This window comes from Elgaria multicarinata, chromosome 1, assembly GCF_023053635.1.
Source record: "Elgaria multicarinata webbii isolate HBS135686 ecotype San Diego chromosome 1, rElgMul1.1.pri, whole genome shotgun sequence".
NCBI classification, from domain to species: domain Eukaryota; kingdom Metazoa; phylum Chordata; class Lepidosauria; order Squamata; family Anguidae; genus Elgaria; species Elgaria multicarinata.
This window is the reverse complement of record NC_086171.1, coordinates 100,454,958-100,477,026: the sequence shown is the minus strand read 5'-3', so window position 1 is coordinate 100,477,026 and position 22,069 is coordinate 100,454,958. Positions and strand designations below refer to the sequence as shown.

The 22,069-nt window shown below is 43.6% G+C and overlaps 1 protein-coding gene across 2 annotated transcripts in view; it reads left to right on the top strand.

The window, feature by feature from the left end:
* SELP (selectin P) overlaps window positions 1-22,069 on the top strand; it is a 59,004-nt gene that overhangs the window by 25,367 nt on the left and 11,568 nt on the right. For both annotated transcript variants that reach the window (XM_063133728.1, XM_063133718.1), the window contains 9 exons: window positions 8,589-8,774; window positions 10,683-10,868; window positions 12,900-13,085; window positions 13,279-13,464; window positions 13,736-13,921; window positions 15,789-15,974; window positions 17,369-17,554; window positions 18,769-18,954; window positions 19,799-19,984. In XM_063133728.1, the coding sequence (XP_062989798.1) occupies window positions 8,589-8,774; window positions 10,683-10,868; window positions 12,900-13,085; window positions 13,279-13,464; window positions 13,736-13,921; window positions 15,789-15,974; window positions 17,369-17,554; window positions 18,769-18,954; window positions 19,799-19,984 (1,674 nt within the window). The remainder of the gene's footprint in view (window positions 1-8,588; window positions 8,775-10,682; window positions 10,869-12,899; window positions 13,086-13,278; window positions 13,465-13,735; window positions 13,922-15,788; window positions 15,975-17,368; window positions 17,555-18,768; window positions 18,955-19,798; window positions 19,985-22,069) is intronic.

Here is a 22,069-nt window from a genome sequence, read left to right as displayed (position 1 = left end):
GATTGCAGCCTCAATCAAGTTAATGTGGAAGATGTCCATCTGTATCACTGGAACCCCTTCCCAGACTTCCTAAATCAGTGTTGGGTGGCTGTGGTGCTAGTGGGGAGGAAAGCTAGGTAAGCTGGAGCGTGTTCAGAGGAGGGCAACCAGGATGATCAGGGGTCTGGAAACAAAGCCCTATTAAGAGAGACTGAAAGAACTGGGCATGTTTAGCCTGGAGAAGAGAAGATTGAGGGGAGACATGAGAGCACTCTTCAAATACTTAAAAGGTTGTCATACAGAGGAGGGCCAGGATCTCTTCTCGATCCTCCCAGAGTGCAGGACACGGAATAACGGGCTCAAGTTACAGGAAGCCAGATTCCAGCTGGACATCAGGAAAAACTTCCTGACTGTTAGAGCAGTACAACAATGGAGTCAGTTACCTAGGGATGTTGTGGGCTCTCCCACAGTAGAGTCATTCAAGAGGCAGCTGGACAACCATCTGTCAGGGGTGCTTTAGGGTGGATTCCTGCATTGAGCAGGGGGTTGGACTTGATGGCCTTGTAGGCCCTTTCCAACTCTGCTGTTCTATGATTCTATGGGAAATGTAACTGCTGTGGTTCACAGTTTATAAATCCAATTTCCTAAATGAATTATCATCTTGTGCAAATATACTGTTGTTAGAAATGCGATTTGAAATAAAGATTCAAGGACAATGGTGAAAGCACTCTGTTACCTTTATTGATACAGAATTGCAAGTCTGGGTGTCCAGCAAAGTAGGCACACCCTCTAAGCACATGTCAAGACATCTTATACCCTACACCCGGCCGAAGAGGTCCCTCCCCGTCTCGTGATTGGTCAGAGACTTGTGGGGTTACAGCCTATCCCGGCACGCAGCTTTGTCCCGCCTTTGATTACTTGCTTTTTCATTTCATTTAATATTCTACCCATCTCTATTTACTTATGCCCAAATATAGGTTTGATTTATCTGGGCCTACCCACTTTATTGCTCTTGATCATCCCTCCACCCATCAGGTAACCACAAAAGTCATAAGTTCAAAAACAACAGATGTATGTTTCAGTTTTGTCACTTCTTCTGACCACTAGTCTAACCACAAGTTCCGTATTATTCTCTTTTACTTCAACTGAATAGTCTAACGGCGCTTTGCACCTGTTTGGGCCCTTCCCTGTCCATTAATTATGCCTCAGCGAAGATCAGTGTTTCCAGGCTGAAGCTATTTTCAACCATATATTCTCAGTAGCAAGACCCTGCCCCATTGGCCCACACTCTAACAAAATCATAATATACATTTTGGCATTAGCTTTATTGAATATATATTGGCATTAACTTTATTGAATATATATTGGCATTAACTTTATTGAAAAAGTAACATATCTCTTTATTTCTCACAAATCCCTCCTCTTTATTCACCCTGTGTTATCTTTTTCACCACAGTATATAAAGATGTATTCTTGACTGGACCACATGTTCTTAGACCATTTCTTATCTCTATGCACACACTCTCACTGTTAAAGAATGCCATGGCGTTGTCCTAAGTCGTTTTACTTTTCGTTGCGAGGATTATTATGCCTCGTTATCTCAGGAATATCTCTGATCTGAGTTTACAAAGACAGCCATGTTGATTGACCAGATGTCGTTCCATGGAGGGGGCTCTTCAGCAATCTCTTTCCACTGGACACCTGTCTTTAGTGCTCACAGGGGGCTTTCCAACTTCCTCCTGGCAGCTTGCTTCGTCTTTTAACCTCTCGATCAGATTTGGACAACTCTCAGTCTCCGGTACAAATGGGTCATCTGGATCACTTCCATGGCATCTAAGGTTCAGCTTTTCACATATGTTGCTTGGACTTTTTAGATTTGGGCTATCAGTCTGTGTAGGCTTAGAACACAACAGATTATTTCTTCCTTGATAGAGACAGTCTTACAGCTATAGATTCTCCAAACATTTCTATATGTGTTGGACAGTCAAATACTTGCCAGTTGTTCATGTGCTTTGAACAATTACAGTGGTCAGTCAGGAACAAGGGTCCAAACTCTCTTGCTTCCAGCTCATAACTTCTGTTGTTTTAATTTGGTATCAGGCAGCAGACCTGTGGCTTCTAGGTCTGGTGCTGTGAAAACCTGTGAAGAAATCTTCTTGCACACTCATTAGTTTGGGATTTCTCGTCAAACAATCTTATGGTTCTAATTATAAATCACTCTGTCTTCTATTCAGTCTATTTTAAGACAGGAAAGAATTAAAACTAGTTTCTTAGATTCAAGGTGGTACTAAAAAAATCACTTTATACAAAGGTCTCTCTCCCCCCTTGGCCATGTAAGGGAAAAGACTCAGAACAGTGCTTGTTTAGATCATCACAACTGATCCTTCTTCTCTGCCCTCCCAACATGCCCAGATGGGTGAGTGAACCCATCAACCTTGCAAACTTCACCATTACATGATTCTCCTAGCAATGAATCTTGAGACCTTCTTGTCACATACTCCACCATCTTCAACCAATACTTGTTAACCACTCCCTCCCCGGTTTCCCTTTTTGGCGCTTGACATTCTTTACAATGGGCAAGCTTCTTACCTCTTATTTCTCTTCCTGGTTTCCCACTGAACTGTGGGGAAGGAGAAACAAGAGGTGTGTGTGTGTGTGTCAAGCGCCTGGTGTTTTAACCAGCAGCTAGGGCCTGTCTTCAACCCTGAGCAACCGACCCCACCCAAATAGGCAAATGGGACCCCTCTCTCCCACCTAGGAGCAGGGGGTCTATTTTATTCAATTTAAATCATTTAGAAATCACCCATGGGTGGCATTTTGGGAAAGGAAAATGAGGAATCTTGGAAGAAGGACGGGAGAGAAGAGATTGGGCGAAGGGGTAAGGGGAAATCAGTTATTTTACCATAACAAAAGTAGTTAAGGTAACTGAACATTCAAGTCTCTCTACAGCATTAGTAAATTCAATTACTTTTAAAAACTCTATACATATTACATAATTCTTAATTAAGTCTCAGGATGCAATTGGCTTAACACTATAAGATATCCACACACTATTTTTCCATCTTTCTTTGACAACTATATTTTTGAAATTAAGATTCTTTCAAACAATTTCTCAATGAGAGGGCTATTTGGCCCTTGGGCCTCCCACAGCTGTCTTGAAATTCTTAGGTTTACAAATTAGTCTAGCTACGTAGCAAATTGAAAAGGAACATTGAACGTTAGTGTGGATATTTATAGATAAGCCCTTTGCTTTATCAAAAATAATCTATTTTATGCTTCATACCTGGGACAGAACAAACACAACCTCTATTAGGGAGGTTGTGGTCTCTCCCACATTGGAGGTATTCAAGAGGCAGCTGGACAACCATCTGTCAGAGATGCTTTAGGGTGGATTCCTGCATTGAGCAGGGGGTTGGACTCGATGGCCTTGTAGGCCCCTTCCAACTTTTGCTATTCTATGATTCTCCATTACAAGTATCTACTTCCTCTTTTCTGTCAGCTTGACGAAACTACAACATTTCCTGTTTGCAATCTGGTGTTATCAAGGCAACCTCACTCTTGCCTGGGAGTGGTTTTTAAATTTCAACTTTTCAATCATGTGGATCTCAGATATGTTGCTCTCAACAAAGAAAACAAGATACCTGGATTCAAGGTAATAGATTTATCTGGATTCTCCATGCAATATCTATTCAATCTCTGATCTGATAAAAAAATCTTTCTATACACAAAGTAGATGCAGCACCTACTCCCAGACAAGGCGGAAACTTGCCACTGGCTGCTGTTGAACAATCACACCGCAGCCATTTCAATAAATCATTCTCTACAAGTTGGTAAGCTCAATGTAGGGGTTTGGGTTGTTTTATTTCAACTTCAATTTCACTTTAACCCCGTTAAATGCTAACACTCCAAACTGGAGGGTGTAGTTTTTGGGGTTCAGGATTGCTCATCTCTAGGCTCTGGGGCTTGTGTCTCAGGACAGTATTTACTTTGACCCCACTTCTCTGCCCTAGCCAGCACTGGTTTTGGAAATGGCTTTTCTTTTTACACTATTAACATTTAGATCCATCTCCTTGGCTTCTTTGAGGCCCCTCTTTCCTCGCATATCTTCTCAGCACCTGGGCAGGATCTACACCACTGCTCTAAAGCGCCTCAAGGTGCCCCCCCCCACAGTTCTGACAACTGCTGGGGTCCAGAACACGCTGTATATACAGTTTTCAAATGAACGTTTTCAAAGCACTTCAAAACACCCTAAAAGCAGCAGTGCAGATTTTTCTAAAATTTCACTGAAAGGCTCATTCAGGAGCAAATCAGTTATTTGCTTGATAGTACATTTCATCTAGATCTGTTCTTAGAAGTACTTTCATTTTTAAACCATTTTGTATCTAGTCAGGGCTGGTGCCAGACTAATTTGCACCTTAGGCAAAGAGAGCTACTGGCACCCCACCCCCCAATTGGTAATTTTGATTTTTAAGAACAGATGTTTTATAAAAAAATAAATAAATAAAAAGCACAAAATTTAAAACATAAAAAAACATAAGAAGAGCCATGCTAGATCAGACCAAGGGTCCATCCAGCAGCACTTCTGTTCACACAGTGGCCAACCAGCTATCAGCCAGGGATGAACAAGCAGGACACAGTGCAACAGCACCCTCCTACCCATGTTCCCCAGCAACTGGTGCACAGAGGCTTGTTGTCTTGAATATTAGAGATAGCACACAACCATCAGGGCTAGTAGGTATTGATATATTATTATTATTACTTCCAGGAATTTATTCAACTTGCTTTTGAAGCTATCCAAATTGGTGGCTATCAATACATCTTGTGGTAGTGAGTTCTATCCTGGATCTCCCACCACTCAGCTTCATGGGATGACTCCACTGGGTTCTAATATTTTTAGAGAGAGAGAAATGTCTCTCTATCCATATTTTCTATACCATGCGTCATTTTATACACCTCTATCCTATCTCTCCTCAGCCTCCCCTTTCCCTTTTCCCTTTTCTAAACTAAACAATCCCAGTTGATGCAACCTTCCCTCGTAAGGGAGATGCTCTAGACCCTTCATCATTTTAGTTGCCCTTCTCTGCATTTTTGGCAGGAAACATATCAGGGGAGCAGGCATTTCCTTAGTGGTGTCTGCTTCTCCTTGAACACTTTAGAAGGGAAAAAGGGGTGGCTCTGCTTTTTTCTTCTTACTCCATTTCCCTCCTTAAAAACAAAAAGAGTCACGGTGACTTTCCCTCACTTCCAAGAAAAGAATCTAACTCCTCAAAGTCTTGCTCTTAGGGAGACCGACAAGGGCAGGGGTGTCAGGCAGCGCCAGCCCTCTTGCTTTCCATCTGCGAAGGGGATGTCTCCTCGGGAGCTAGTCCCCCAGACCTGGACAGCCCCTGCTCCCAAGGAGACCAGCCCAGGCGCAGAGGGTAAGCGTCCCCTGCCATCCTGCTTCTTGTGCGCGCACACGTGGTGCTTTACGTGTGTCTCTCTTCTTCCTCTTTTTCTCCTCAGAGCGGATCTAGTGAGCTCCCCTCCCCTTCCAAGGAGGCAGAGCCGTGCAGCCAGCCAGCCAGCGTCTGCCTTGCGAGCTCCCCCACCCCTGCTGCATGAGAAGGGGGGGCCAGGCTGGCGAGATCTGCCGCTCCAGGTGGCTGCTTTAGATCATTCTATCCTTCAACTTTCTGTAATTTCTTAGCCACGTCTTGCCAATTCTTGGTGACAAAATTAATTTTTTTAAAAAAAGAATATTGTCTCATTCTTTCTCTCGAACGCTGGAGAAATTTTGGGTTTTAGGTGTGGCTTTTTTATTCTTCTTTTCACAAATCTGACAACTGGAGGTCTGCTTCTGTTAAAACAAGTTCTCCAGTGGGGAAGGGTTTTCTAGCTAGACCATAAGGCCTAAGTAATTTCTATTCAAAATTCTAATTATCAGCTGAATTCTAAAGCTGGTAAGCTCTGACTGGAGCTTGATTTGGGGCAGCAAAATTTTAGCACAGGAAACAATTTACAGGGAGCATTTAATGCTAGAGTCTAATAAACTTCTCATTTTTTTTTCTATCCTGACTCTTTGGATCTTGACCAAGGACTCCTAAAGGACAAGTCCAAATAGAAAGCTTGCATTTGCTTTTCGAAGTCTTTTCAAGCTCACTGTTCAAGTAGCCCATCACATTTGGTTGGGCCACCTGTCCAGCAAATAACCTAGCACTTTTGTTTCTAGGAGTTGACATGTTGGCTTGAAGTCTTTTTACCTCTGGCCGTCTAACCACAACTGCTGCTAGTACAGGAAAAGGAGAGGGTTTCCCCCCACTCCTTCTAAATAATGTTTCAAGTGCGTGAACCTGTCTGTTTCAAATAAACCTTCGGCAGGCCACGGTAATGTAGGTTACTCTGGTGAAGAGTGGCCATTCTTCTTGACTCAAAGTCACTAATCTTTTTAACTTTAACTTAGATGGCATCTTATAAATTTTACATGTTTTCTTTATAATGTTTTTACTATTTGTGGGCAGTCTGATTTTAACTTGGTGAATCTAACTGCAATGTTCTTATAACTACAATCAAGCCACATACAGGCCTCTTGCATATGGCAATTTCCAGGTTTTGACACAGGCACACCTGGAGTTTCTATTCTATTCTTTCTCTTCTATTTTTCTCCCTCCTCTTCTTCCCCCCCCCCTTTGTTCATGGTGCATTGGCACTATGTTACTAGCTTGGTTAGGCAGAAATACATAAGGAGGAGGCAGGCAATTTAACGGTTCCTATTTTAAATTCAGGATTTTAAATTCAGGAGTCTTTGGTATTTTGACTTGCTTCTTCTTCCTGTGGATTTTTAGGGGTATCAACTGCTCCTTATTATCCTTAGTCATCCAACAAGAGGCATACGTTTTCTTGTGATCCTGGAGTTTTATTGTTAACATAGAAGTTTAAAGTCTGACACCCAGGCTTCATCAGACCCATATTTTGGCCAGAAAACACTAGGGGGTTCTATGGTTTTCTTTGGCCATTCCAAACAACAATATTTAATCATCTTCTTCCTATCTTTTCCTTTTGTACAAGATAAATATTCCCATGACATCAGCATCCTCCCCACCGGACTATTGGGAGGAATGTCATGACCCTGGAGAGACTCATATGGTCCTTTCTCCTTTTTAGGCACTTTATTTCCCATTGTGGAACTGGGGCTAAGTGAGAGCCGCAAAACGTCTACCCAGGAACTACCTGGGGCTAAGCGAGAACCACAAAACGTCTACCCAGTCTGTGGATATTTCTTGGGGCTAAGTGAGAACTGCAAAACGTCCACCCAATACTTGGGGCTAAGCACGAACCACAAAACGTCTACCCAAGATGTGGAAGTGTCACACAACAGTCAAATTTTCAATCGCTTCGTCTCTCTCCGGCCATACTTCTCGCGAAGAAATGGAACCGCGGATCCGAGACTCCGAACTCGCTTCGTGCCTCATGGGCACGTCTCAGACATCAGTCACACTCCACTTCACAATCCACCCACCATCCCGACCACCAAGGTAATACTTAATAGTCAATTTTCTTACCTTGGTTCGTGCACGAAGTTGCCTGGTCGATCCAGTGCCTACACTCGAATCCCTAAGTGGTTTCACCAGTCCAAATGTTCCAGGATTTTGCCAGTCAGGCCACTGACCCTCGGTGTTGGCCAGAGGGGCTGCCAAAACTTCAGCAGGACGCGTCTTCCCTGTGTCTGGCACCGATGGCCAGCAGCCACGATGGCTTGATCCCGGACGAGCCCCCAAATTGTTAGAAATGCGATTTGAAATAAAGATTCAAGGACAATGGTGAAAGCACTCTGTTACCTTTATTGATACAGAATTGCAAGTCTGGGTGTCCAGCAAAGTAGGCACACCCTCTAAGCACATGTCAAGACATCTTATACCCTACACCCGGCCGAAGAGGTCCCTCCCCGTCTCGTGATTGGTCAGAGACTTGTGGGGTTACAGCCTATCCCGGCACGCAGCTTTGTCCCGCCTTTGATTACTTGCTTTTTCATTTCATTTAATATTCTACCCATCTCTATTTACTTATGCCCAAATATAGGTTTGATTTATCTGGGCCTACCCACTTTATTGCTCTTGATCATCCCTCCACCCATCAGGTAACCACAAAAGTCATAAGTTCAAAAACAACAGATGTATGTTTCAGTTTTGTCACTTCTTCTGACCACTAGTCTAACCACAAGTTCCGTATTATTCTCTTTTACTTCAACTGAATAGTCTAACGGCGCTTTGCACCTGTTTGGGCCCTTCCCTGTCCATTAATTATGCCTCAGCGAAGATCAGTGTTTCCAGGCTGAAGCTATTTTCAACCATATATTCTCAGTAGCAAGACCCTGCCCCATTGGCCCACACTCTAACAAAATCATAATATACATTTTGGCATTAGCTTTATTGAATATATATTGGCATTAACTTTATTGAATATATATTGGCATTAACTTTATTGAAAAAGTAACATATCTCTTTATTTCTCACACTGTTTCGGTAGTTGTTTTGGTTTATGGATTTTTTTTATTACATATGTCCTATTTTTTTTTAATATCTTTCTAATTTTACCCCTACTCTTTTTTATTTTATTTATTTCATTTTTAGTCATGAAATGTCCCAAAATTGAGTCGCCCACAAGAGGAACAATGGATTGTGTAAACCCAATCGGTAACTTTGCTTACAACTCCACATGTGATTTTGCTTGTGAAGCGGGCTTTCAGCTCAATAGCTCCAAGATTTTGCACTGCAGTGCAACTGGCCAGTGGACCTCCCATGTTCCTGTTTGTCACGGTATGGCATCTAACTGGAATTGCGTGGGCCTATATGGGAATCTGGTATTTAAATTGGCTGTTTCATCTGTTTATTTATATACTGCATTTCTCACAAATGTATCATGTTGCATCCAGACTTAATCATGTTTAGTGTAGACCCATTAAATACAAGGGATTTACATTAGGCATGACTAACTTGTCTCATTGATTGATTTTCAATAGGTCAGCTTTAAGCATCACTAAGAGTACTTCCAGATAGAGGGTTGCTATCACTACCAGTGAAAAGGCATTTCACAGCTATTCTTTATTTTCCTCCTTAACTGATTTTTTTGTGGAAACAAAAAATAGAGAAAAAGCAGTGGGAAAATATGGGAGGGTTACAAATAAAATATGAGATTGCCTGGACCGTTTGTAAAATTCCGTAAATGAGGCTGGGTGATTGCAAGATAAAAGCACTATCTGGAAGCGCTCGGGTAGAGCAGTCCTATGGCCCCTAGACAGAGGGGCCATAGGATACTTTGGATTCTTGGAACCGAGGTCAGAGATACCACTCTGACCTTAGACCCAGGAATCTGAGCTCCCCGCCCCCTCTCCCTAGCCCTCACAGCCAGCTCAGGGAGAACTGTGCTGGTTGCTTCTCTGAGGTCACAAAATTGACCCTCAAAGAGGACAGAAAGGGTCTTTTCCCATGGGCAAGGATGGGAAAGGACTGGGGAAGCAGGGATATGAGCTGTCCCCAGCCTTCCCCAGGCTCCTTCCCGCCTTCCCGCCAATGCCTCAGCTAGATAGGCAAAACGCCTGTCTAGCAGACCTTGCTCCTCCCATTCCACATTAGATGGCTATAAGCCTCTGAGTTTGAAGGGTTGTGGCCATTCCCATAGGATTGTGCCCTAAGTCTGGATTCAATCCATTGTGTTCAAAACTGTTCACAGAATAGACATTTTAAATATATCCATAATTATAATACCTTGCAATACGACATTAACAATTCAAAAATTACAGTTCATTTAAAACTATGTTGTACTTAGCATTACAGTTAATCCAGTTAATCCTCTGTGGAGCTGATCAGAGAGCTTCGGCTATTGGGTGGTATAGAAATGCAATAAATAAATAAATAAATACGTTTGTGTTATCTTGAAGTTCAGGATTTGTTAGTGCAAGCTATTAAAGTATCCCAAGGGTTGGTTAAGCTAGACTCCAACTGGATGTGTTGTTGACAGAACCAAATCAGTCCTGCCAAATGTATTTAAAGTGCCTGTATTGGGGGTAGGATGGGGAGTTCTTTGAAAGCACAGTACAGGTTGGCAGGAAGGTGGAGATAAACCTTTCCTCACCATCATTTCCACACTTTGAGCCTTTGTACATGAGGCATTTACTGTGCGCTTGTGATACATCACGCACAGTAGTTTGCAGGTGCTTGACATGACATCGTCATCCTCCATGGCTTCTTCCATTATTTATTTATTACATTTTTATACCGCCCAATAGCTGAAGCTCTCTGGGTGGTTCACAAAAATTAAAACCATAATAAAACCATTGGAACTATTTTAGCAAAATGTTTGGTATATCCGTTAATGGTGGCATTAAACACTGATGTATTTCCACAATTCCACTTTACCACAATGCCACCTAATGGTTGTGTATTGGAACAGCAGGGAAAGAAAACCTCTAGAAAAGGCACAACCCCCGCCCCCTCTGGAACAACCTTGTGTAAAGGAGCCAGTCTTAATTCCACAATGATCCCCTTGATCATTTTAGTTGTCCTTTTCTGCAGTGTTTGACCAGAGGATAATACGATATATGGCAACATAGCACAAGCAGCTAAACAAACAAATTACTAAGCAATAACTTTTCTCAAACCACTTTCTCTCTCTTAAAAACTCTGGTCTGTCTCCAGCCTGACTTATTTATCTGCTTTCCTTCGTAGCTGTTCAGTGCCGGGCCCTGGGGGCTCCTGATTATGGAAACAGCACCTGCTTACACCTGCATGGGGAATTTCAGTACCAATCGAGCTGCACCTTCTACTGCACCGAGGGTTTTCTGTTACTTGGAGAGGAGGTGACTCAGTGTACAGCCTCAGGAGAATGGACAGCCCCAATACCAATTTGCCAAGGTTTGCTGGTTTTCTTACAACAGTCTCTGTTTGCTTGCTTTCAAGTTGTTTTCCTGGGACAGAAATCCACCTTTTTCGATTTAGGACATGGGGGTGGAATCTCTCTACCTCTTTAACACTTGCATTGGCCAAAGGGAAGAGTACAGAGGGAGGACCTGGGCTCTTGTCCATGCTGCAGACACTCCACTCACTTCTCTGAGTGTTGACATGTTTTAGGGGTGCATCACTTACCCAGGTTTAGAGGTTCATCAGACAAGTGTTTTATCCCACGCTCGCCACTGCCCACTTACGGATGTGCATGTGCCCGTTAGACGATGACGTCCGCCTCCCACTCCTTTTGCACGTTTTCCCGTCGCAGAATAGACCCATTTAATCTGACTTTTAAAAAAATAATAATAATGGAATGTGCTGCAATTTCCTGCTGCGTGCAGGAAAAGTGGCACGCTAAAAACGTTCCCTGAATGGGCCATGTGGTCTTTGTTTACTTCCTCTTTCACCTCTGGGAAGAAAGAGCAAGTAATGAGGGACAAAAGTGGGGGTGGAGAAGCGATGGCAAGGAAACACGATTCCCCCTCCCCCCATGTGATGATGCTATTAGTTCCCTTTAAAAGGAGGTCAGTGGAGGCTTTTTGGTACTTGGCCAATTCTGGAATTTCTTTACAAATATACAGGTTGAATATAGGTGGAGGCACAGGTTAAATACTCCAAAAGACAGCTAACATCCACAGCTCCTGCATTAAATCTGCATGAGAGAGTCAACACCCCAAAATGCTGTTAGTTTACAGACTCACCTCACTGATTCTGTCAACATAATCCTAACCCCCTTGGTCAGCATCTCTGCTGGGGTGGAGGTGCCTCTCTGCTTTTGGAGAGGAGTTTCACCAGTAGATCTACCAGTGGTTGTATGCTCCAAACCAGGTATTCTGGGGGCACAGTGCATGCAGCATTTTGGATGAAACTGTTTACCTAGATTGATCCCAATCAGGTTTCAGGCCTAGTTATGAGACAGAAACAGCCCTGGTTGCCCGGGTTGATGACTTACACCAAGGAATAGATGGGAGGAGTGCAACCCTGTTGGTTCTTCTGGATCTCTCAGTGGCTTTTGATACCATCAACCATGGTATCCTTCTGGCTTGTTTATCTGCGCTTGGGAGGCATGGCTTTAAAGTGATTCCGGTCCTTTCTGGAGGAGCGGTCTCAGAAAGTGAGGCCGGGGGAATTCTGTTCCACCCCATGTCCATTAGCCTGTGGGGTGCCGTAATGTTCTATCTTGTGCTCCATGCTTTTCTAATATCTACATGAAACCACTGGGGTTTGGGCTGAAATGTCATCAGTATGCAGATGATACTCAGCTCTACCTCTCATTTCCGTCTGTATATCCCAGGGAGGTTGTGGAACTCTTAAACTAGTGTCTGGAGGCTGCTTTGAGATGGATGAGGGTGGACAAGCTGAAATGTAATACAGACAAGATGGAGGCATTGTTGGTTGGTAAACCAACTACTTTGGATGGAGGTTCTCACCTGGTCTTAGATAGGCTTGCATTCTCCCTAAAAGACCAAGTACATAGTCTGGAAGCCCTCCTGGACTTTGAGCTAACCAGGGAAGCACAGGTGGCTTTGGTGTCCAGGCAAGGTGATTTGATCACATAACACCTATAATGTGCCACCTGCGCTGGTTACCGGTGTGTTTCTGAGCCCAATTCAAAGTGCTGGTTTTGACCTTTAAAGCCCTAAACGGCTTGGGGCCAAGTTACTTGAAGAACCTATAATCTCCTGTTGCTGGGGAACATGGGTGGGAGGGTGCTGTTGCACTGTGTCCTGCTTGTGAGTCCCTGGTTGAGAGCTGATTGGACCACTGTGTGAACAGAGTCCTGGACTAGATGGACCCTTGGTCTGATCCAGCAGGGCTCTTCTGATGTTCTTGTGACTGCCTTCACCCATATCAGTCTGCTCACACTTTAAGATTGGAAAGAGAGGCCCTTCCAGCGTTTCGGAGAAGAGCTCCACCAGCATCATTCCTTTCTCATTCCAGTTACTGATTGCCCAAAGCTGACTGCCCCTGAGAATGGAGAACTAAACTGCCTTCATCCGCACGGAGACTTCGCATATAGCTCCAGCTGTGTTTTCTCCTGCAATACGGGGTTTGTGCGGGTTGGAACAGAGCAGCTCCAGTGCACAGCCCAGGGAAGGTGGACGGAGGAACCACCCATTTGTAAAGGTCAGTGCTAAGTATAGGGACAAGCACCGGAAAATAAGGAGGGTCCTTGGTAAATAATAGAGGCCATTGGAGCATCTGTAGGAATGACCAATCTGAATTAATTTCTTGGCATTTGTTTGAGGAAAACACATGATGAGACCTATTCTGGGCTGAGAAATGGTCTGTTTGTAAAACCTGCCCCTTTCACCTTCAGCCATGCAGTGTCCCAATCTGCAGAGCCCCATGAAAGGGAAGATGGATTGTTCTCATCCAATCGGAGAGTTTGCTTACCAGTCCACCTGTGCGTTTGCCTGTGAGCCTGGTTTTGCCTTGGCTGGAGCAAAGGCCACCCACTGCTTGGCAATTGGGAACTGGAGTACTCCATTGCCAACATGTCAGGGTAAGGTTCTTTCTTTATTTCCTCAGTCTGTTTTCTGCATCCCATTTTTGTGATCGAACGCAGCTCCTTCCTATCACTTGTCAGGGTCTTACAAAGCTGGGCACCTCCAGACAGATTGCCTTGTAGTAGCTTGGAAGAGCAGCCTCTATTGTTTTCAGAAGAGCAACAAGCTGCACTTTATGCCTGGGCTTTCCCCTTCCAGGGGTGGGAGAATCTGGGCCGAGGGCAAACGGTTCTTCCTTTCACAAGCATTAGTTCTCTCTCATTCCAGTTATTGAATGCCCAAAGCTGGCTGCTCCTGAGAATGGAGAACTAAACTGTTCTCACCCGCACGGAGACTTTGCATATAGCTCCAGCTGTGCCTTTTCCTGCAATGCCGGGTTTGTGCAAGTTGGGACAGAGCCGCTCCACTGCACGGCCCTGGGAAGCTGGACGGAGGAACCACCCTTTTGTGAAGGTCAGTGTTGAGAACACTTTGGGGAATCGGCTGGAGAAGTCATGCTGTGTGGATGGCAGAGTAACATGGAGAAGTTAACACCAGACACGTACCTTTTCCAGACTGGAAAACAAAATGGGCCCTGATACCAATGGCAATAACAATGGCTGGGTGCTTTTCAAATTTTGAACATGATCTCACGCAGAAACGTGGGAACATAAACAAAGCTAACTGGGTGCCTTGGAAGGTTATCCTTCACCACTTGCAGATGAATGGGATACAGGTTGGGTGCCAAGAACCGGGTTCTTATTCTGGAGCGGAGGAATAGAAGCTTCAGCCATCCTTGCTTAACCTGATTACACAAGTGCATGCATAATATGAAACATAGTCCTGCATGGTTCTTCAAGGTGAATGACTTGTCTAGCACATCCTCTTCCTGAAATTATGAAACCCGGACAGTGGCTGCTCATCCTTAGTGTAAAGGCAGGGGACCTTTGTTGAGCAGGGCAGCAGGGGTGACGGGGGAGAGAAGTGGCTAGGCTTGCTGTCTGTGAAGTCCACACACTCTAGTGACATTTCAGTGGCATCTGTGTTTGGCAGCTCCTCCTGTACGTGGCCTCCACGGGTGACATCCCCATCAACAGAAGCAGAATGTTGTTCCAGTTTGCTGTAGATGGTTACAGCTGCTTCCAGGGCACGGGAGACTTGTGATCTAATCATCCCTCCGAACAGTGACAAGCGATACAAAACAGTCGCTCCGGAGCATGCAGCCAGAACAGCTCCAGCTGAGCAATTCATTTATTTGTAGCTTATGGAAGAGAGATAGATATATGGATATATGCCTATGGCTGAATGCAATTTGGGATAGAAATAAATTAAGTGTATATAGTAAATTCATTGGCCAATTAAAATACATTTCTGCTTTAATCACATTGTTTGTCTTCTAGGCTTAGAAGTACTAGAATATAGTGTGCAGCTGGTTGACATGTTACCTGCCTTTGTTATTTAAAGTCAAGGGAGCAATGTATGGTAGAGCAATGTATGGTAGAGCTTTAGGGTGACCCTATGAAAAGGAGGACAGGACTCCTGTATCTTTAACAGTTGTATTGAAAAGGGAATTTCAGCAGCTGTCATTTGTAGATATGGGGAACCTGGGGAAATTCCCTCTTCACCACAACAGTTAAAGCTGCAGGTGGCCTTCCCTCTTTTAAATCTGCTCACTCTAGTGTAGCTCCTGCAGCTTTAACTGTTGTGATGAAGAGGGAATTTCACCAGGTTCTCCATATATACAAATGACACCTGCTGAAATCCCCTTTTCAATACAACTGTTAAAGATACAGGAGCCCTGTCCTCCTTTTCATATGGTCATCGTATTGTATGCAGAAGGCCCCATTTTGAATCCCTGGTGTCTGCAATTAAAAGGATCTCAGGTAGCAGGTGCTAGGAATGGGAGCTCTGCCTGAAACTTTGGAGAGCTTTTTCATTTCATCTGTATTAAGCTTTGCTTCTGCGGAATAAATGCTCCCCTTTTCCCTCTTCGTAGAGGCGGCAACACATTTTGCTATGGGAATAAATCAGCCTTCCCCAAGATGTGCTGGACTACAACTCCCATCACCCCAGCCAGGTGCAATCCTATGCATGAGAGGTGTAGGACTTCCCCCTTCCTTAGTGTGCAATCCTATGTATGTTTAGACAGAAAAAAGTTCTACAGCTTCCCAGCATGTCTGGCTGGGAAATGATGGGAGTTATAGGGCTTTTTTCTGTCTAAACATACATAGGATTCTGCCCTCAATTATATATATATATAATATATATATACACACACACATATTAGTGGATGGTACATGTAACGCAGGCTTTGTTGCCCATTTCCTTTTTTCTGTTTCAGCTATCAAGTGCCTGGCTCTGCATAAGCCAAACCATGGCCATTTAAACTGCCTCCACCCTCGTGGGAACTTTGCATATGGCTCCAGCTGCAACTTTTCCTGCAATGCTGGTTTTCAGCTCGTTGGATCTGAGATGCTTTACTGCATGGCTCTAGGAGACTGGACTGAACAAGTGCCACATTGTAAAGGTCAGTGCCGAATACCCTTCCCAGACCTGGGAATCTACACTACTGCTTTAAAGCACTTTATAACAGTTTTGACAACTGTTGGGGCCCAGGACACACTCCATATACAGGTTTCAAAACGTTTTTAAAGTGCTTTAAAAGCAGTAGTGTAGATCCTCCCTGGCTAGAGAAACTATAGCTGAAGCCTGAGCTAAAGGGCTGATGTGGCAGCCTGAATTTTGCTCAATGAAAAGCAAATGGAAGTCGAGGTGATGGATGACCTGGGCCCTGAATTTAAGACATAGCACGTTGTCCTGAAGGCAGCTCAAGGGGAGTGGACAGTTGTTCAAGTTCCTGTCAGAGGCCGTGATCTTAAACTACCCTTCAGTGCTCTCTAAAGTTGAACTCTTCGGGCATAATCCTATGCATGCTTAGACAGAAAAAAGGCCTACAACTTCCAACATTCTCCAGCCAGCATGGCCAGCTGGGGAATGCCGGGGGTTGTAGCCTTTTCTCTGTTAAGCTTGCATGAGACTGCACCCTTAAAATTGAAATGTCATGGCCATGCTGCAAATGGCTGATAATTTTGAATTTCCAGTGTTACTTGTCCATGTACGAGTGGACTTTGACTTTAACAAACAACTCCTGCTTTAATTAAGCTGTCACGCTAATCCCAAATACTTTACCGACGAAATGAATTTCAATGTAAATCTTTATAAACCATGTGCCTGAATTTCCAAGTTCCATTGCAGCAGTGTTCTCTTTAGAACTGAAAACAGTACGGTATTACCTTTAACTTACTATAATAAGTGAAACAATTATTTTCTGTCAAGGTTTTTGTATTGTTGCTACTTGTAGATATTTGTTTAATGGCTTTGATAGCTGGTGGCTCCTAGCTATTGCCACATCCCCATCTGCTGGTGGAAACAGCCCGAAGGAAACTGTTGTAGAATTTAATGAAAGCAAAGGTGGTGACCGATTGAGTCATGCAGTTGGCTGGGAATAAGCAGCTCTGTGAGCCTCCAAGGGCTGCATGTGGTTTGCTTTTGGGGGAACGGATGTGTGCTTTAAAGACTTGCACTGTCTGTCTGGGCTTTAGCCTGATCCTCCCGGCTCAATGTGTATATTTGTAAATTTAAAGATATTACAAAAATGCTAAATGTCTTCCAAGCTCTCTCCTTAAATAGAAACAGACCTTATAAAAGGCTACTTCTGAAACTTCATACTGTTTAGGGAAGAAGGAAACATTAAGTAGTTTAGTCATCTTTTGGAATGTAGACAACATACAATAGGTTCAGCAGCCAGTGAAAACGCACATTTCATAATTGATTTGAACTTGTATCCTCTGCAGTGTTTGTGACCTGTCCGAGATTAATGTATAGTCTGTGTGATATAGCATCTGTGCTTTTGTATTCTAGCTGTCCAATGCCCAGTTCTGGAAATTCCAGCCAATGGCAATAGAAACTGCACTCATCCGTATGGACGCTTTGCATATTACTCGAATTGCATCTTCTCCTGCAACTCTGGTTTTGAGTTAGTTGGATCAGAGAAGCTCAAGTGCACGGATCAGGGAAACTGGACAGGGGATAAGCCCATCTGCGAAGGTAGGGGGCTTCCAGTTCATGTTGGTTCCAAGGAAAGTTTGGGGAAACAGAATGGGCTGAGGGCCACAGGTTGCATAGCCTTGCTGTAAGGGTTGTTCCCCAAAATCAGATTTGTGTTTGCTTCCAGGGGCACAGGGGCTTGGGAGATTAAGGTTCAACATTCAGAAACTGATACAAAACACTGTCTAGGCTAATGTCTACCAAAGGATCCATTGCCAAGAATTTATCTAATCTATACCAGTGGCCATCCCAATGCCTTATGACATTATTTTATTTACTGCTGCAAGGAAAGTGCTGCCTTTGATAGGGATGTAATGGTAAACTGGCGAGTTTGATATCCCACATGGATATTATTCTGCTAGTGCAGACAATTATCCCAAACCTGGTTCTATTCTATTTACCCTCCATATCACACACACACACACACTCACACGGTTTGATTCACAAATTCTTGTGCAAGTTAGGCGCCCATCTTAGTCCCACTGAAAACAATAGGCAGCATTTGTAGTTAGATGTATATTATACTGCACATCCAATTTATGCCTGCAGTTTCTAAAAGCAAGATATTCTGAGACACTCTGGAATTTCCATGGATATTAGTGGAGCAGAAAAGTGAAAAATTCTGTAGAAATAAAGGGCTTCTCTACACAAGGCTTTTATTGTGTGCTTGTGATTGGTCATTTACAGTAGTTTGCAGGTCCTTTACATGACGTCGTCAACCTTGAGGGCCTGTCCTGTGCTTTCTGACCATTATTGTGGATTTTTCTTAACAGGAAAAGTACAGTATTTAATTTTAATGGTGCTCCAACAGCTCGTGTATTTCCACAATTCTGCTATACCACAGCACCATCTAATGCTGTATAATGAAACATATAGAACTTACAGAGAAGTTCTCCAAATAAGAGCACATGTAAAGGAGCCGATCTTAATCCTGCAAAAAATCTGGAAGCAGAAGCCCTGGTAAAGATGCGGGATAAAAGCTTGGTGTAGAGAAGCCCAAAGGGAGCAGTTTTGTACATCCCCAGTCTTAGTTTGTGCCCAGCTTCTAGCATTCATGCCCATTTACACCTGGTAACTCAACAGTCTGCTACATGCTCCCGTCATTACCCACTCCCACAGCTTTCATGAGTGCATCTCAGTACTTTTTTCCTCTGTACTTCTGTCCGTGTATCTCTTCCAGGCCTTTTCCCTAAATGTTTTTTCTCCTCCTCCAGCTACCAAGTGCCCAGTGCTGCATGCTCCAATGAATGGACAGTTAAGTTGCTCCCATCCTTATGGAAACTTCACATACAACTCCAGCTGTGACTTCTCCTGTGACATGGGATTTGTAAGAGCGGGATCTGAAATGCTTAATTGTATGGCCTTGGGAAAATGGACACGATCTGTGCCAGTCTGTGAAGGTCAGAGCAGGAACCTCCTTGAAGGCCAATATCAGTGGGAAGGAGGAACTGGTTGTTGTTGTTGTTTATTAAAAAAGAAATTAGCCTACATGAACACAAAATTCCAGGATGTTTTTCAGATCCCCCTCCTTTTACGCTCTCACTGGGCCTTGTGCCTATCCCACATAGCTACAGCGTGCAGGTGCCTGAAGTAGGGCTTGGGCTATTCCCCTATCAACCTGCCTGTGATTTAAGATCACCTGCCAAAGCCCTCCTCGCTTTAGATGAGGTAGCCATGAATGAGGGAGAGGGCTTTTTCCACAGTAGCATTCCAACGGCTGCCAATACCACTATCTTTATTGCCAGGCAAAGGCATTTTTATTGACTCAGGCATTTAAAATACACCATCCTTATGGTGTTTTGAGCTGTTCTGAGTACGTGTAGGTGGGAAAGTGAGATACAAAGTAAAGTAATAATAATAATAATAATAATAATAATAATAATAATAATAATAATAATAATTTGATGTCTTCTTGGTTTGTTTTATCTCCTGATTTTACTTTGGTGTGTTATATATGCTGTATTGTCTTGATGCTGTTGTACACCGTCCTGATAAGCTGAAGGCAGTATATAAATATCTGAAACAAATATATTTCTTTGTGAATTTCACCCGCCATGGACAATTACCTTGTTTATGTGACGTGTCCATCATGTGACAAAAGAGATTTACTATCAGTCAGGCTTTATTAATCCATTTATCCATTTCCTATGACGATGAGTTTAGAAATAGCCCAACATCTCTTTAATCTGATATGTAAAGCTTGTGTGATGTGGATTTGATGTTTCTTCCCTTCCTCCCCCCTAGCCATAAAGTGTCCCCAGTTAAGGAATATGGATAACATGGGGATAAACTGCTCCAATCCCTGGGGCTCCTTCAGCTACAGGTCATCATGCCACTTCCACTGCGCTGAGGGCTACCTTCTCAATGGAACCAGCAGGATGCAATGCCAACCGGATGGACACTGGTCTGCAGAGATGCCTCTTTGTCAAGGTACTCCTTGGGATACTTTACGTGACATAATATTGAAAGAGAAGTCCCACTGGGTTTTTGATGCACATGGCTTTCTCCCAGCTTTGCAATTTGCATGAGAAATGTATGTTTTTCTAAAGTTAAATGCTGGGTCCACTGTCATTCTTGCCTTTTTCTTATGATTTAGAGGAGCTCTCAACTTTCTTTTTATATATATAAAAATTCCATATGTTCTTGTTGTTTATTCGTTCAGTCGTTTCCGACTCTTCGTGACTTCATGGACCAGCCCACGCCAGAGCTTTCTGTCGGCCGTTGCCACCCCTAGCTCCCCCAAGGTCAAGTCTGTCACCTCCAGAATATCATCCATCCATCTTGCCCTTGGTCGGCCCTCTTCCTTTTGCCTTCCACTTTCCCTAGCATCAGCCTCTTCTCCAGAGTATCCTGTCTTCTCATTATGTGGCCAAAGTACTTCAGTTTTGCCTTTAATACCATTCCCTCAAGTGAGCAGTCTGGCTTTATTTCCTGGAGTATGGACTGGTTTGATCTTCTTGCAGTCCAAGGCACTCTCAGAATTTTCCTCCAACACCACAGTTCAAAAGCATCTATCTTCCTTCACTCAGCTTTCCTTATGGTCCAGCTCTCGCAGCCATAGGTTACTACGGGGAATAGCATTGCTTTAACTATGCGGACCTTTGTTGCCAGTGTGGTGTCTCTGCTCTTAACTATTTTATCAAGATTTGTCATTGCTCTCCTCCCAAGAAGTAAACGTCTTCTGATTTCCTGGCTGCAGTCAGCGTCTGCAGTAATCTTTGCGCCCAGAAATACAAAGTCTGTCACTGCCTTCACGTTTTCTCCCTCTATTTGCCAGTTATCAATCAAGCTGGTTGCCATAATCTTGGTTTGTTTGAGGTTTAACTGCAACCCAGCTTTTGCACTTTCTTCTTTCACCTTTGTCATAAGGCTCCTCAGCTCCTCCTCGCTTTCAGCCATCAATGTGGTGTCATCTGCATATCTGAGATCGTTAATGTTTCTTCCTGCGATTTTAACTCCAGCCTTGGATTCGTCAAGCCCAGCACGTCGCATGATGTGTTCTGCATACAAGTTGAATAGGTAAGGTGAGAGTATACAACCCTGCGGTACTCCTTTCCCAATCTTAAACCAGTCCGTTGTTCCGTGGTCTGTTCTTACCGTTGCTACTTGTTCGTTATACAGATTCCTCAGGAGGCAGACAAGATGACTTGGTATCCCCATACCACCAAGAACTTGCCACAGTTTGTTATGATCCACACAGTCAAAGGCTTTAGAATAGTCAATAAAACAGAAATAGATGTTTTTCTGGAACTCCCTGGCTTTCTCCATTATCCAGCGGATATTGGCAATTTGGTCTCTAGTTCCTCTGCCTTTTCTAAACCCAGCTTGTACATCTGGCAATTCTCGCTCCATGAATTACTGGAGTCTACCTTGCAGGATCTTGAGCATTACCTTGCTGGCATGTGAAGTAAGTGCCACTGTCCGATAGTTGGAACATTCTTTAGTGTTTCCCTTTTTTGGTATGGGGATATAAGTTGATTTTTTCCAGTCTGATGGCCATTCTTGTGTTTTCCAAATTTGCTGGCATATGGCATGCATCACCTTGACAGCATCATCTTGCAATATTTTAAACAGTTCAGCTGGGATACCGTCGTCTCCTGCTACCTTGTTATTGGCAATGCTTCTTAAGGCCCATTCAACCTCACTCTTCAGGATGTCTGGCTCTAACTCACTGACCACACCGTCTGAGCTATCCCTGATATTATTATCCTTTCTATACAGATCTTCCGTATATTCTTGCCACCTTTTCTTGATCTCTTCTGTTTCTGTTAGGTCCTTGCTATCTTTGTTTTTGATCATACCCATTTTTGCCTGGAATTTACCTCCGATGTTTCTAATTTTCTGGAAGAGGTCTCTTGTCCTTCCTATTCTATTGTCTTCTTCCACTTCCGCGCATTGCTTGTTTAAAAATAATTCCTTATCTCTTCTGACTAACCTCTGGAATTTTGCATTTAATTGGGCAGATCTCCCCCTATCACTGTTGCCTTTTGCTTTCCTTCTTTCTTGGGCTACTTC